The sequence below is a fragment of the Neolamprologus multifasciatus genome, chromosome 23 (genome assembly GCF_963576455.1).
Source record: "Neolamprologus multifasciatus chromosome 23, fNeoMul1.2, whole genome shotgun sequence".
NCBI lineage: Eukaryota > Metazoa > Chordata > Actinopteri > Cichliformes > Cichlidae > Neolamprologus > Neolamprologus multifasciatus.
In genome coordinates, this window is record NC_140460.1 from 20,022,157 (window position 1) to 20,037,574 (window position 15,418).

General features: G+C 40.6%; 1 protein-coding gene across 8 annotated transcripts in view; it reads right to left on the minus strand.

The window, feature by feature from the left end:
* Positions 1–2,847: 2,847 nt before the first annotated feature.
* agap1 (ArfGAP with GTPase domain, ankyrin repeat and PH domain 1) overlaps positions 2,848–15,418 on the minus strand; it is a 186,048-nt gene continuing 173,477 nt past the window's right edge. For all 8 annotated transcript variants that reach the window (XM_085152093.1, XM_085152092.1, XM_085152089.1 and 5 more), the window contains 2 exons: positions 8,645–8,900; positions 2,848–8,554 (listed from right to left, as the gene is read on the minus strand). In XM_085152093.1, the coding sequence (XP_085008219.1) occupies positions 8,345–8,554; positions 8,645–8,900 (466 nt within the window). In that variant the 3' untranslated portion in view covers positions 2,848–8,344. The remainder of the gene's footprint in view (positions 8,555–8,644; positions 8,901–15,418) is intronic.

Genomic DNA, 15,418 nt, shown 5'->3' on the forward strand with positions numbered 1-15,418 from the left:
TTACAAACTAAATGTCTAGATTATTATTATTTTTTATTCTGAAGGCCTTAAAGCTGATTTCAGACATGAAGGAAACGCAACAAAGCTGAAACGAGTCAGAAAAACTAGGATAAAGATTAAATTCTAAAACGTTTTATTATATTTATTTATAGTTTGCTTTAAACTGCAGTTTGAGTGCACTTTAAATTTTAATTGTTAAAAAAATGAAAACAGTATTACAATGTCGTTAAACTTTGATGTGTGTTTATGTTTTCAGCCTGTTGCGCGGACTGAATTGCGCATTCTCGTAGCATATTAACAAAGTTTCAGGCAAACGGGAGCGCGCCATGGCGTCTCCACCGAGAGCAGAGGTGGTCACGTGGGTTTCTATCAGGTTCATTTTATTCCGGAAACAAATTTTTATTATCCTAAAACATCAGCGGCTAAACAAAAAAAAGGAAGAGGAGAAATTCACCTGAACGTGACGTCATCCCACCAGCTGCACGTGCCTGCGTGGCGGCGATGGTGGTTGGGGTGGGGGGCGGCATGCGGCCTCACGTTCTCGCTTGGTATCAGAAACTGTGTCCTGATTGGCTCTGAAGTTTACCTGAAACAAAATTAAATCCTCAGAGTGAAACCCAGGAGTCAGTTTGGATGTAGACGCGCCTGTGCGCACTGACGCATGCGCTGTTTAGGCCTATTATCATATCAAAAAATAATCTCCATATCTATAAAAATGATCTGAAAAGGGGAATATTTTAAGGGTGGCTTAAAGAAAAGGAAACATGTGGATACAGTTGTCCGTGATGTTTTTTGATGTTGAAGCCTTTTCAGTTATATTTTATTGATAAAATGAAAATTTATTGCACATTTCAGACTCTTAATGAAGAAAATAACAAGTGTTCTTCGGGTTGTTTTCACTTGTAAAATTACAGTAATTTAATGTTTACTTAGTCTGTTTTTATACAGAAATGCGGGAAATTTAAAGGTACATTTCCGACACTTTTACTCCTCAAAATACTGGCACCGTCACACTCTATACCAGAAAAAATGTTCTCATGTGCAGCAGCCTGAGTCAAATCCATCATCTCACCCACAATTAGCAATTTGGCCAAATCTAAATGAACGACTGCATCTTTAAATCTAGTTTCTTTCTGCTCTAACATGGTTCTACATGGACCCTGGTTATAAGCGAGGAGGTAAAGGCTCTGTCTTCACCCGTTGCGTAATTGTGATGATTGTCGTGACGTCAGAGCTGTGGATGAGGAATTCTGATTTAATGTGACTCTAAGTGTCAATAAAAACCAGATGTGAGCTCAGAGTAAGGCGACAGAAACCGAAATCCGGACTGGACCCTGCACAGTGTGAACAGTCAGCGCTGCCTGCGACTCTAATGACTTTTTTTCTTTTTTGCAAATTGTAATCAACTCGAGCCGTCGCAGGCGACTGATAAATGAGACCCGGGGGGATCAGCCTCAGCCCAGCTACCCCCGCCTCCCTGAATTAACACCAACTCGCCCGGCTGCAGCTCAGCTCCTGCTGATTAATTCTGACGTCAAGGAGGCCAAAACGCATCTTCTCCTTCTTCTTCTTCTGTGGTGGTCACCACAGGGAGATCACTGAGCCTCCTGTCACCTATCTGCTGTCCACAGCCACGACAATAAAATTAAACGATTCCCAGAAGCCCTTGGAAAAGCTGACAGATTCTCTCATTCAAAACTTCCACTGAAAAACTTGTTTGAGTTTGATGTAATAAAAACTCTTTTTAGGACTTAAAAAACAATCGCATCCCTTCTCTTATTTTAGATTTCCATCCCACAATAACCGAAAACAAATAAGTGAGTTTCTAATAATGACAAAACAACAAATATATTGATTTCTGAATCTTTAACACAGTTAAAAGTGTTAACTTTAGCTTTTCGAAGCTAAACTTTTAACATGATTGAGTCTCTCATTACAAACTCCAGTAAAAAAAATCACTAATTTTAAATTTGAATCATTCGAAAATTGTCAGGTTTCTTATAGAATAATAAATAAATTTTGTATTTCAACAATGCTTGACTTTTGAGTAAAAAGAAACAAAAAGAGACTTTGCTTGAGTGTCACCTGCTGATGAAGATCCCGTAACAATGGACGAAAGATGCTAAAAGTCTAGTAGGTACATATCCAACAACTGAAAAATTTCTGCTTTAGTGGTGAGAAGTAAAACCTCATTTTGGTGTAAATCTAACACCGCATTCTGACCCTTCCATCTAAATGTCACAGCAGAAACTGAGGCTCATCAGACGAGGTAACATTTATTTTTATCTTCTATTGTCAAGTTTTGGTGAGCATGTGTGAATTGTGAGCTGCTTTGGTCTTCTGCTGCTTCTACATGTTGTGTGGTCAGTGATGCTCTTCTACATACTGTGGTTGCAATGAGTGGTGATTTTAGTTGCTGTTGCCTTCAAAGAAGTCTGGCCATTCTCCTCTGACCTGGGAAAATATATTTTCTCCCAAAGAACTGCCGGTTACTAGACTAACCCTAACCCTCTCTTTTGGCCCATTCTCTGCAAACCTCAGAGATGGTTGCGGGGCAAAATCTCAACCATTCTTAAACTTTGACTTGTTTCATCATTTTAATGATTTGTGGGCTAACCAGAACTAATGAACTTTGTAAAGTACCACATCAGAGTGGTTTATATGGTTTTATGTATACTTTTACATTATGGTAATACACGTTCTCCACCTCCTACACCACAAATAGAGAAAACTAACATAAACCAAAGTAAAATTCCCACAGGTGTGACCAGGAAATGAAAAAAATATGAAATACATGCCTAAATATTGAAGACATCCACTTCAAAAACACTGACCACACACTTCAAGTTATAATAAGAAGCATCATTCTTGTCTTTATTGAAAAGAGACACATTACAGTAGAAGACTCTGTATTAGGTAGAATTTTCATACAACGGTACTGTACATCAAACAAAAATTCAATAACAATAATAACAACAACATCAACAACAATAATAATAATTATTAGATTAACAGTGACAATAAGAACAATAATGTGTCTGGATGATAAATCAGAACAACAATAATAAAAAGTGGATGGAGAAAATTATACAAAAATGTAGGTTTAAGGGGGCCGAGTCTTCCTCGAGGGGTGCATTTATAAATAATGTAGTGGACAGCCCAGTTGGGTGGGGTTAAGGAGGCTACATGAGGTAACACAACTAGACATTGACCATATTATTTCTTCGTTCTGTTGATGTCTATGTACAAGTGTTGGCGGTGGCGAGAGCAGTGCAGACATATTAACGCAGTTACCATGACATAATTTATCTACACGCAGGCGGCTTCAGCCGAAAGATCCTAGGCTAGGAAACATATTGCGCCATGCTACTGGCCACTGAGCTAACTGACCGCTAGCTGGAGCTTCACAGCATGTTTTAGCTTCAAAATATACACAAAAACAGATATTTTCTATGTTTTCTCCTCAATCATGAGACTAAGAAAATGTGAACGGAACAACAGAAACATCTGTGAAGAGTCAAGTCTTCATATTCAAGGAGATACAGCACCCCATATGCTCTGCTAGCAGAGTTTAGCTAGCTGCTCTTCACACCATGTTTCTATTATCCACATATTGTTTTCATGTTCTGCTAAACTTCTAATGGAAGGCAGATGACTGACTTAGATTGTTTACTTGGAAGCTGGGAAAATCTTTTTTAAAACAATGTTTGTCACAGTTTGCATTTTTATGGTGGGAAGTTTAGCTTATGCCCCTCTTCCCCTCACTTAGCTTAGTTCAGTTAACATATCTACAGCTTATGAGCCTCGATGTTTCGATTCTCTATTCCTATTTCACTATTTATTTAATTAATATTTAGAAGGGGAAATGCACTGTTAACCTAAAACAATGCTGGCTTGCTCACTGCTAGGTGTTAGCTTAGGTGACAGATGACTCAGCAATTTTTCGATTTTAGCTTTGAGTCTCAAACCTGAATGAGCATAAATCTGCAGCAAAGTGACAACTAATGTTCACCTCCTCTCTATTAGCTATCACCAGCTAACTGATCTGTAGTTGCATTAACAAGCGCTTGTAAACGGAAACTCTAGCGCAATGCTCTCGTTAGTTTGTTTACTACTATCTACAGTTAGCATTATTAATTACACTTCAAATTTTTCTGCTCACACGATTTTAAAATAAAATAAATACAATTTTATTCTAAAGGAAACAACCTGAAGCCGCCACCGCTTAGAAAAAGCCAATGTCAGTTACTGACAGAACATAAAGGAAGATGGTAGAAGAGTTGTGTTTAAGATAGGTGAAATAAAGCAGTAAATTAGTGCATTTCTGTCATAAATAAATGGACATCTTTTTTCCCTGTCCTGTTTCTGGACAGCTGTGGGATGGGTCAGATATGAAAACAAACTAAAATGATCCAATAAAAATAATAGTCTTGGTTTGTCATTTACAGGAAATAGAACGGCGTCTTGAAGATGACTGGTAAGGAAAATGGAGCGTGACACGTATAGCAACAACAAAAATTAGGAACATCAAGGCAGGCGTGCAAAAACAAAAAAGGCAAAAGGAGGACAAATGTGTTCATGTTGATAGAAAAACATTTGTTTCTTGCTTTTTGATCCTTCTTCCATTTCTACAGTGTGTTTTTGTGTTTTCATGTGAATATTAAAGCGATGTTAGTATACAAAGTTAGGATGTGAGCATGAAGGTTTTTATGAATATTGCTTGGATACACAGTCGGGTTGAGAGCTGCTACTCAACCGCTGCAGCAACATTTACATTAGAGGGCGAAACAGGAGAAAGTTGAAGATCCGAGCTGAGGAGCAGCATACTGTCTGAATCATCACATAAATGTTGAGTTTGGGAAACTAGTTCCCCAACTATCTTCATCTGAAGGCCTTCATTCTACACATTTCAACAACCAACAGAAAAATCTATATCACCAGGATTAAAAAAGGTGTTTTTAAAACACCTGAAATTAACCTGCAACCGACATTAAATCCAAATGGACCTTTGTGCCAGTGGTTCCCAACATTTCTAGCTCATGGTAATTTTAAAATATAAGGGCTAGTATGAAGTAAACTTCATCTTGTCTAACAGTTAATGGCCATGCAGACCAATTGGACAAATGTAAACACATCCGTAAACATTCAGGGTAGTCTTAATGTATGCTGTCCACTGTCCAGCTTGACTTTGTCCATGTGTTTGTATCAGAGTCTTTAAAATATTCTCATTATCAATGAGAAAGTCAAGTGGTAAAAGGTTGGGAAATGTGGAATTCTATACTGAAGATTAACTTTTTTTAATGTTCTTTCATAAGTGTAGGTAATGATATTTTCTTTTTAGCTCTATGACAGTTCATTTTTTCCATGTTTCCATGATAGTAAGACTCTTTAGGGCTTGGCCATGACTTTCTCATATTGTTGGATCTGGTCTACATTGAAACTTGGCCTCAGTTTTGATCCAAAGATTCTCTACATTTAGACTCAGTCTTGAAATATAACACCATGTGATGAATAATATAGCCCTAAATTTAGCATGAGTAGACTTTGTAAGTTTAAACTAAAATCTGACTAAATTTACTTGGCTTCAGCGTTACCCTGTTCGGTCTTTTTCTGGAACAAAATTAAACTTGCTTTAGACTTGAGCTAGAGTTTACCAGATTTCATCTTTCCTAGTTTTGGTAAACTTTTTGAGCCCATTAGACAAATGTAAAGATTTGGTTAATACTGTGAACCCAATTTGGTTATGGCTAGAATACTTATAAACTACAGTCTTCTGTCCAGACTCCATCTTGACCACATGTTGCCCAATTTAATCATATTTGGCCAGAGTCTAAGCTCAAAGGTCAATGATCAAGTGTTTAAACTTGAGTTTAAGTTATCCACATTTTGACTGCATTATGACTCAAACCTTGGTGGTAGTGCTGACCACCACATTTACACTTGGTCTTGAGTCAAATGTACTCAAGTTTAGTGAGTATTATGTAACGAAACTTCACCAGATGTAGACTTTTTCTAAGCTCATTAAATAATCAGATTTGAGCCTGACTCAAACTCAACCACATCTAGTGCTATTGTGGCCCCAAATGCCCCCAAAAGTAAACTCAACACTTTTATACTGCGTCTTAACTTAATTTTTACCACATTTGTTAAAGTCAGGGTAGACCTAAATTTGAGAAGATGCAGACTTTTTATAAGCTTCCCTTTGGGTTTGTTCTGTCTCATTAAAAAAGCAACTTGGATCTGTATTTTCTGATTTCCTTTGCTGTAAACCGTCCGTTGACCCTTTAGTCTGTAAAGATTCTCATGTTGGGAACCACAGGTTTAGACACCTGCAAAAGTTTTTCTTCCTGGTTTCTTCATGGTTCAGCACATGAAGAAACACTTTAGAATAAACCACTTCCACTCTGCAACCTCACATACTCTAAGTACTTACTGTGTTCTCTAATTTACATGATGCTTCAAATGAAAGAGAGAAAGCGACAGAAAAAGAGAAGAGGATTATTTACAACAAAGACGTTTTCAGACCAGAGAAGAAGAAAAAGAAGCCCTTCTTAGTGATTCGCTGAGCAGATCAGGGAGACTGCCTGATTGGACGGGATAGATAAAAAAGTGGTGGTGATGGCAGGGACCACCAACCGTCTCCCCATCATTGTGTCTGGACAGATAGCAAACAAAAAAAACCAAAAAAAAACCAAAAACACCTGAAGACAATAATTTCCCTTTTTTGCTCCGACAGCTGCTTCTGTATCTTTTCCATTTCTTTACATTAATAAAATTAACTGCAGGGACAGAGTTCAGATTAAATGCTTTTTCATCAGGATGTAAACCAGGTTTGGGTTTAAGATGCTTATAGTTCACTCAGTTCAGACGATAAAACCTTCAGCATAAGAAAAGGTTTGAAATCCTACATATAGATGCTCATCAGCAGGTTAATTCCCAGCTGAGCCAGGATCTGGATGGCAAACCAAATTTATAAACCAACTTGTGCCACAAACTATCGGCAACATACAGAAAAATGTTCAACCGCTCGATCGACCACTTTGCTCTTATGGTGATTAATGGATAATGCAACGAACATGTTTCAAAAAGTGCAACTTTTACGTTGAAGCCGAACGGTCCCCATTTCCAGCTTTTTGTCGCACCCTTTGCAGTTTTACTATCGCTTGGCAAGTAGTTGGTCAGTGTTTGCAGACAAGGAGAGTCTTCCAAGCAATTGCAAGAAGGTTTTCAGTACAGTACTGTACACCTCTTTGCAACCACCTAGTGACTGCCAGCAACCTCTAGCGACCAGTTGCCAACCAGTGACCAGTGGCTGCCAGAGGGCCACCAATCGATCTCTTGGTTCGATGCCTTAGGCATCCAACCAATTAAGTGAAGCAATTTTGAGCAACTTGAGTGTTGACAAAAATCTGAATGTAGTCGGAACTAAGTGAAGTGAAAACAGGTTGTTTCATCTAAAGAACTCGCTGGGAAAAAAGACAATGAGTGCTGACGATCGACAGTCCCCAGTCCCTGAGCCTGGCAAGAGCTTCTGTACACTTGAGCTTCTGTACAATGACTTTATACACCCGATAGCTTAAAAAAAAGGAAAAACAAAAACCCTTCCCCTGTTAGCATTTTTTACCATTGGTCCAGCAATGCACATCGAGATACAATATACACAGTTGAGAAAAATGCCTTAAATTAAAGTAGAAAAAGTGTCTAGGACATGCGATCTATCACACTTATGTTTTACCTCTAAGCTGATATTTTTTTTTTAACATCAAGATTTTTTTCACATTAAAAAAAACAAAACAAAAATGTGTAAAGCCGGTTGGTTTGCAGAAAATTAAAAAAAATGACAGCTGAAAGAAGGTGAAGAGGTCGTAAAGAATCCTCGAGAGATTTGCAGTGAAGATGATGTTGATGGGTGGCTGCCTCAAAGAAGATACGAAGACTTGAGTTTCCTTCTCATTGATTTGATCTCACAGTTTCAGGTTGTGGACAGAAGATGATATGCTTATAGTTCAGTTTGTTGTTGAGTCTGAGCGGGAACTGGCCTTTGTAGTGTGAAATCTGAGGCTGTGTGGCGAGGTACAATATAACTCATTGACCTGCACAAGTCGTGTAACCATTTCCTAAAATGCTTTGATGATCATGGGCTATGTTTCCCAACATGCTTTAGACTTCTTCTCCCAAACAGACGCCTGACCGCAGCATCACCACTGACCTGTGATCAGTTTACTGGTGGTTATCAGGTGAAGTGGGCAAAGCTAAAGTAGTGGTTCCCAAAATAAAACGCTCAGGATACTCCCAAATCGAAGTTTGTTTATTTTTCTCAGAGTCATCACAGGAAACTGTCTGGTCATATGAGCGCGGCACTCCCGGCGCTGCTGCAGCTGTTGTTGCGATTGGTGTTGCGGCGTGAAAGGTTGGGTGTGGCCATTAGGGGGTTGCGTTCATCTGGGCAGCCATACTGAGCCAGCGTGTCCACACACTCCTGACAGCTGGCCTGGCGAGCATATGCCATTGCACTGTTGCCGTGGGCGTCCCTTGCTATCAAGTCCACGCCGTACTGCAGAAAGAATCAGAGAGGGATAGTCATCAATCATCTCCTGTCTTTAAAGCCCAGAATTACTGGAATACCAGCACTGTTTTTTCTTACCCAGATAAGGAGCTGCGTGATGACCACGTTGCCCTTGTGGCTGGCCAGGTGAAGCGCGTTGCGTCCATCTCCTTCTCCGCAGGTCTCATTGACCTGCTGTCGGGACCCGTGAGCAAGCAGGAGCACGACTGCACGTAGATCCTCCTCGGCGGTTGCCCTCAGCAGCTGCTGGCCCAGCGGGAGATCAGTGCAGGGCAGCGATGCCAGAAAGAGACGCTGCTCGTACTTTGCCCGGATCCAGCGCTCACGCTCCTCCCTGATGGAGAAAACAGAAACAGAAACCTTTAAGAACTGACAGCTATCTAATGGCTGTAGCATGAATGTCATATTGCTGCCCGAAACATGAAGCTGTAAACACACTTTTTTGCTTTTGATTTGGATGTAAATTTAGCTTTAATACAACAACTAAACAAGCGTTTTTTGCTCTTAAATGCCCTTAAACTCTTCCTCTGAGTGTAAAATAAGACACAGCGAGAGGCAGAGGGACAGACGTGGTGAAAGGCCAAAGGACGTGGACGCATTGTTCGCCGATCGAGTATCATTAACTGCTGATCTGTCTAATCCACAACTCTGATCGCTCTAATCTCTGCTCTAATCCCTCCGTGTAAACAGCAGCTCATTCAGCCTGCTGGGATTAGTCCAGAGAGAGGACAGAGAGGAGGGAGTGTGGGGGGGCAGAACTGCCCTGGGGGAGAGATATTGAGCTGTCCCCCCTCCTCCCTTGCCCCTCTACTCTATTCGCATCCAGTAACAACACATCCTTCAGGGGTGAGATGGGAGGTTGCAGGAAATGGAGAAAGAGTAGAGGTTAAAAACTCTTCCTACTGCCTCACTCATTTTTTACTGGCACCCAAATAATCGTTCATCTAAATTTGGTTTGACTGTTCTTTAGATTCGATTGGATTCCTTTAGATTATTGTTTGTTGAGGTAGTCTTCAATATCAACAATGAACTGAACCATAACCATAGTAACATAGTGAAGCCTCGACTTTCTGTGGTTTGGTTTGGGTTTGCACGCTCATCGACTACCAACTTGTAACTGAGAAGTCTTTAGTCAGCAAGGTAAAGGACTGATGTGAATGCCAGCATGAGTGAAGGATGTTGCTGATTGATAGATGATGGGGCACAAAATATGCAACCAGAGTGTCTACGAGTGATCAGCTGTCAGTTACATGTTATGGGCCTCAAACAAATCTCTTTATATATGGACAGTCATCCAATGCTTACACGTTCAAAGGCACTCTAACAAGTTCAAGGTTCAACCCTCAAGCAACCAACCAAGTTAAAATGACAGAGTATATAAAGGAATACTTTACGCTGAGTTAACCCAACTCATCTGTCACTTTGGCCTCTATGTACCTGCTTTTTGAGCAGGAACTCTTGCTGCTTTAGGTCTTTCACTTCAAAACATCACAGATTAGAATATAGAATCACAATTTCAGTGCCTCTTCTACTTGAGTCAATGTAAAATTATTGCAGACCTCTTGTTGATCTCTTACAAATCACCATTTCTGCACACAATCATGCAAATAAAGCTGGGGTTTTTTTGCTTTTCCATTCTTTACCCTTGGACATACAACAGTTCTTGGCTCTTAACTGTGATTACGGCACTATACTTACACTACACTCTACACTTAAGTCACCTGTTAAACTCTGACTCAACCCATTGTCTCCCGATAGAAGAATCTGTGTGATTATAAAATTTGGCGCAGTGTGTGGAGTAAAGTGGAGATGCTGGGAGGCTTGATGGGAGACAAACTGTGGGAACAGCGAGTGTTAAAAGTTTAAAAAAAGAAGTTTTCAGTCAGTGTGGGAACCTGCAGAATCTCATTAACTCTCTTCCTGGATACCAGTGTGAGTGTGTGTGCAGGGGTGTGGTGGCGGCGGCTAGCATCACGGAATGTCCCGGGGGCTTTCCCTTCCTGCCCCAGCCCAGAGAGAGAGTAGGGAGGCTGGGCTCCAGACTACGGCCGACAGCCCCCGGACAAAGCCTGGAGGTGTCGCTGGGTGTGTGTGTCTGCCTATGTTTGTTGGTGTGTGTGCTCAGCAGGGCTCTGGCCTTCTGTCCTCCAGAGGACAGGGAGGAAATGTGAGGCCACTGGACCCAGGAAACGCATGCCTTCCCCCGCCACCGGAGTTGCTAAGGGGCTGCAGAGAGCCAATGTAAGTCAGAGAAGAAGAGGGCTCAACCCTAGGTGCTCAAAGAGACTCAAACTGTTCTTTTCTGACTGGCTTCAAGAAGAAGCATGGCAGATTTTGTATTATTGCCATCATATTTAAAGCAGGTCTTCACCAGTATTTTGACACAATGGTGTCCTTAACGTGTCCTGAAATGACATAACATTTACATTCAAACAGATTATATATATCAATGTCCTGTCTTGAAATACCAGCATCACTGCTTTTTTAGATAATCTGTACCTGTTTTTTCACCAACAGAGCTTCAGTTCTGTCTTAGCACCCCCTGAGAACCAAAACAGGTTTGACAACCCAGTGAGGTGTTGGGGTAGAAAGCCCACTCTTGCCAGTGGTGCCAAATTAGGTGCCTGATATCAACGACAGAATGTGGTCACCTCAGGCACACAGATCGGGATTTGTTTACTGTGTTTGTTTTGGTTCTGAATATAGTTGGTTGTTCGGTAGAAGCTTGAACTTTTAGAATCTATGTTTATTTTGGTACTGCTGTTGATTTTCTTTCTGTCAAAAGGGAGATATTCTTCCCACTGTCACCATGTTTTAGCTAATAAGGTCATCTGATTGTTGGGGTTTTCTCTGTATTGTTGTAGGCTCCTTACTTTACAGTATGAAACACCTTGAAGCAACTGCTGGTGTGATTTTAGCGCTATATAAATAAGAATTGAATTGTATCTTTCCCTATTTGTTTTTTTTGGTTTTTTCTTTAGCATTCTTTTGGTTCTTCAATTTGTTTGGTGGTTTATTTATTTATGTATTTGGAATTTGTTTACTGTATGTTTGAGTGGTTATTGAGGTTTTGTTTGCTGGGTTATTGACGGTGTGTTCGGGTGTTTGTTTATGGAGTGTTTGGTAGTTTGTTCACAGTATGTTTATATGAGTTTGGTTATTTGTTGAGCTTGTGTTCTGTGGTTTGTTTACTGCGCATTTGATTTAGCATTTTATTCTTCCTGTTGGTTTGTGTTTTGGTTGGAGAGTTTTTAGCGTGTGAGTTTATTGACTTCTTATTTTTTGTACGAGTCGCTTGTTTTGGTTATTGTTTAGCATATGTGTAGTTGTTTGTTTGGCTGCGTGTTCGGTGTGTGTGTGTCGCAGTAAACAGTGACTCTCCTTCATCACGAGCTAACGAGTCTTGAAAACACACAGCTCTGGACAGTGGAGAGGCTAATTGCACTAATTAACCACACAGAGCGTGTGTGTGTGTGCGTGTGTGTGACACTATGTGTTAACATGTGTCTGAATGTACGTGCTCATATTTTGTGTGTTAATCTGTGTGTGTGTGTGTGTCTTTTCACATCCCATTAGACAAAGAGCTGTGCCCCTGCACCAAGGCATGCTGGGTAGATAATTAAACATGAGTCCCGGTGAGATCGCTTGTGACAGGAAAACACACACACACAACACTGCAAGTATGTCAAGCAGAGCCCAGAGGGGTTATAATGTGTGTTTGTGTGTGTCAGTCAGTTAAATTAAATGATAAAAACTGCACCAGCCAGAGGAAACAAGCCTTCATGCATCTACTGTTTCTACTGTCCTCACTGCTCCGTTCACACAAACTCGAGCTCCTCCTGAATGAGCTCATGTCGGACGATTAGTAGGAACACGACTCTGACCTTCAGTTTATGCCGTTTTCACAGGATCTCATGTGGGCTGTCCCTTTGTGTGGTTCATGTTTTCACCGTTTCATTGCTGTAATGCTACTTTAATTTTTATTATGGCTTTGGGCATGGCATCACTGGTCTGTGGTTTGGTCTGCTAATTTGTTCTTAATAAAAGCCGTAGCATCTTAATTTATCCCAGACTTTATTCACCTCAGATGTCCTGTTCAAATAGAAGTTTTTTTGCAGTTTTTTTTTATGAGGTTTTCAAATTTTCTCAGAACTAAGATTTTCAGTACAAAGCTACAAACACCAGATACAAGTTTGAAAGCTGGAATTTTCAGTGAGAACGCTCCATCAAGTTGAATTTCCAAATTGGAAAGTTGCAGAAGTCACACCAGACCTGATTTGCAATCCAGTGAGTGTAAACAGGAGTAAAAATGTAAAAGTTTTACTCTTTACGACCATTGTTGTGCATTTGTGACTTGCTAAATAATAGCGCACAACACAGAATAGAAGAGGCTCTGTCTGTCAGCACAGTTTTAAAGTGCAGTATAACAGGCACTGAGTTGTACTTTAGGTAGTACTATGGAGTAAAATAAACCTTTTTTTCCTACTACTACTATTGAAATGTGACCAGTGAGGTAGGATGTCTTGACCCTCGAGTTAAAAAAATGCATTGTGACTTGGTAACATTAACTCTTTCGACTTTTGGCTTCACTACAGCGGATCATCTGCCTCCATCTCACCCACTTTAACTACATCCATGAATCTTCTCTGAGGTCTTCCTGTTTTCCTCTGGCCTGGCAGTTTCAATTATCCACCCTCCCTCATCTGCACATGTACAAACCATTTCAGCCTCACCTCTCTAACCTGAGCTGTCCCTCCGATGTACTCGTTTCCAACCCTGTCCATCCTGGTCACTAACAATGACAATGTTAGCAACTTCAACTCTGTCACCTCCTGCTGTCTTTTTGTTCATACCACCTTCTCCAAATCAAACATCAAGCAGGAAGTGTGTAATGTTATCTTCCTGAGTATTTGGTGTAAGTTTTAATTCCAAAATCCAAACAAACTTTATAAATCCAATGTTCTTCTGACGTTAAACATAGTTAGATATTGGTCATACTCCGGTTTGTTCTGATAGAGGATAAAAATGAAAGAATCCCTTTAGCTAAACATGACAATCACAATTACATTATTTAAATAAAACCCTTTAAGTTAGTGTTTTAGATTGTCTTGATGCTAGCAGTGAAAAACAGAAGAATAAAACAGCAGAGTCAACTTTCTTGATGGAAACTGAAAATCTGAAGTTATACGGATGATAATAAACTTTTCAAGAGGCTTTGTGTCTTAGTGTAGCTGCTGCACCCTGTTGAAACATTAGCTGAGTAGACCTGTTGATTGACAGCTCCATCAGCGGCTGTGTTGTGGTGTTGGGTCTCGGTCTCTGTTGGAGACAGTGGGGCATAGTGTGATTTTGTTTGGGGGTCACTCGGGGCGCCACACTGGGCCCACTGTGCTTCTCCGATTTCCTGTCTGTTGTTTGAGCTCTGGAGACCTCTCATTGTGTGTGTGCGTGTATCCAGTGTGTGTGTCAATGTTACCCCTGAGCGGCCGCTTTGTCCCGCTGTGTTTACATACACACCGAGTTTCCTGCCCGGCTAAAGCCAGAGGCCCGGCCGAGTGACTGACCACCGTTGGACGTCCCACCAGCTGCTCCCCCACTGCTCTGTGTGTGTGTGTTTAAGAGGGTCATCTGCCCACGACCCCACAACACAGCATTGACAGAGAGCTGAATACCAGCACACACACCCCGATAATCGCACCAGGCTAATTACCATAATTACCACCAAACCAAACCTGAAGAGACCTGACACCAGAAAGAGCCCGATGGATCCTCAACAGCAGAAATGAACACTTTGAATACAGTTTGATGGAAGCAAGAGCAAAGACTTCTTATTAACTCAACAATAATTTCTCAAGTTTTAGGATAAAAATAATGTATCTTATCCTTTTTTATATTTATATTTGTCAGGTAGAACAAGTGGAAAATTAATCTGATGACTAATTTTATTTAGAACCTCACAAAACCAGAAGTGAGGCCATTTCAACTTAAAAAAAATCCAACAACAACAAAAAACTTTGATACTCAAAGTCAATACTCCTTTCTAATTTGTCTCAAATTCTACCAGCAAGAAAATCACCACAAACACAGTGAGGACTAAAGTCTCGCTGTTTGCTATCTTTTCTTTCACTGTTCTATTGTTTTGGCTTCATTGAGGCCTGCCCTCTGCAAATATACTGTCTGGATGCCAGATAACTAAAATATGCCACTCAATGTTTCAGGACTCACTCACCAGCCACTTGGTTTGATACACCTGTTCATCAGTTGCTTTTAAAGCAAATATCTAAATCAGACAATCACACGGGAGCAACTCAATGTATTCAGGTAGATATGGTCGAGGAGACATGATGTTCAAACAGGGCATCAGAATGAGAAAGAGATGTTATTTCCACCTTGAACACACCTGGTTCCACCTGGTTGTTGGTCCAAACATTTAATAAACTGCTGAACTACCAGGATTTTATCACACAACCACTTCTAGGGTTCACAGAGAATGATCTGAAAATACAATCATTAAATACCCAGTGAGCAGCATTTCTCTGAGAGAAGTCTGAGAATAACTCAAACTTTGAGTAACTCAAATAACCACCGAGCGCATCTCTGAAAGCAGAGCATGTCACATCCTGAAGTAGGTGAAGTACAGAAGTAGAAGACCACACCTGGGTGCTACCTTTGTCAGCTAAACAAAAAGATCGAGACTAAAATGTAAAAAAAGATTGGAAAAAAACACTAGCTAACCATTTAGGATGTGGTGGACCGGAGGATTCTCATCATGGATGTGCAGCCGATCAGCAGCAGCTGTGTTACGCTATCATGTCAATGTGGACCAAAACCTGTGTTTCCAGCATCTTTATG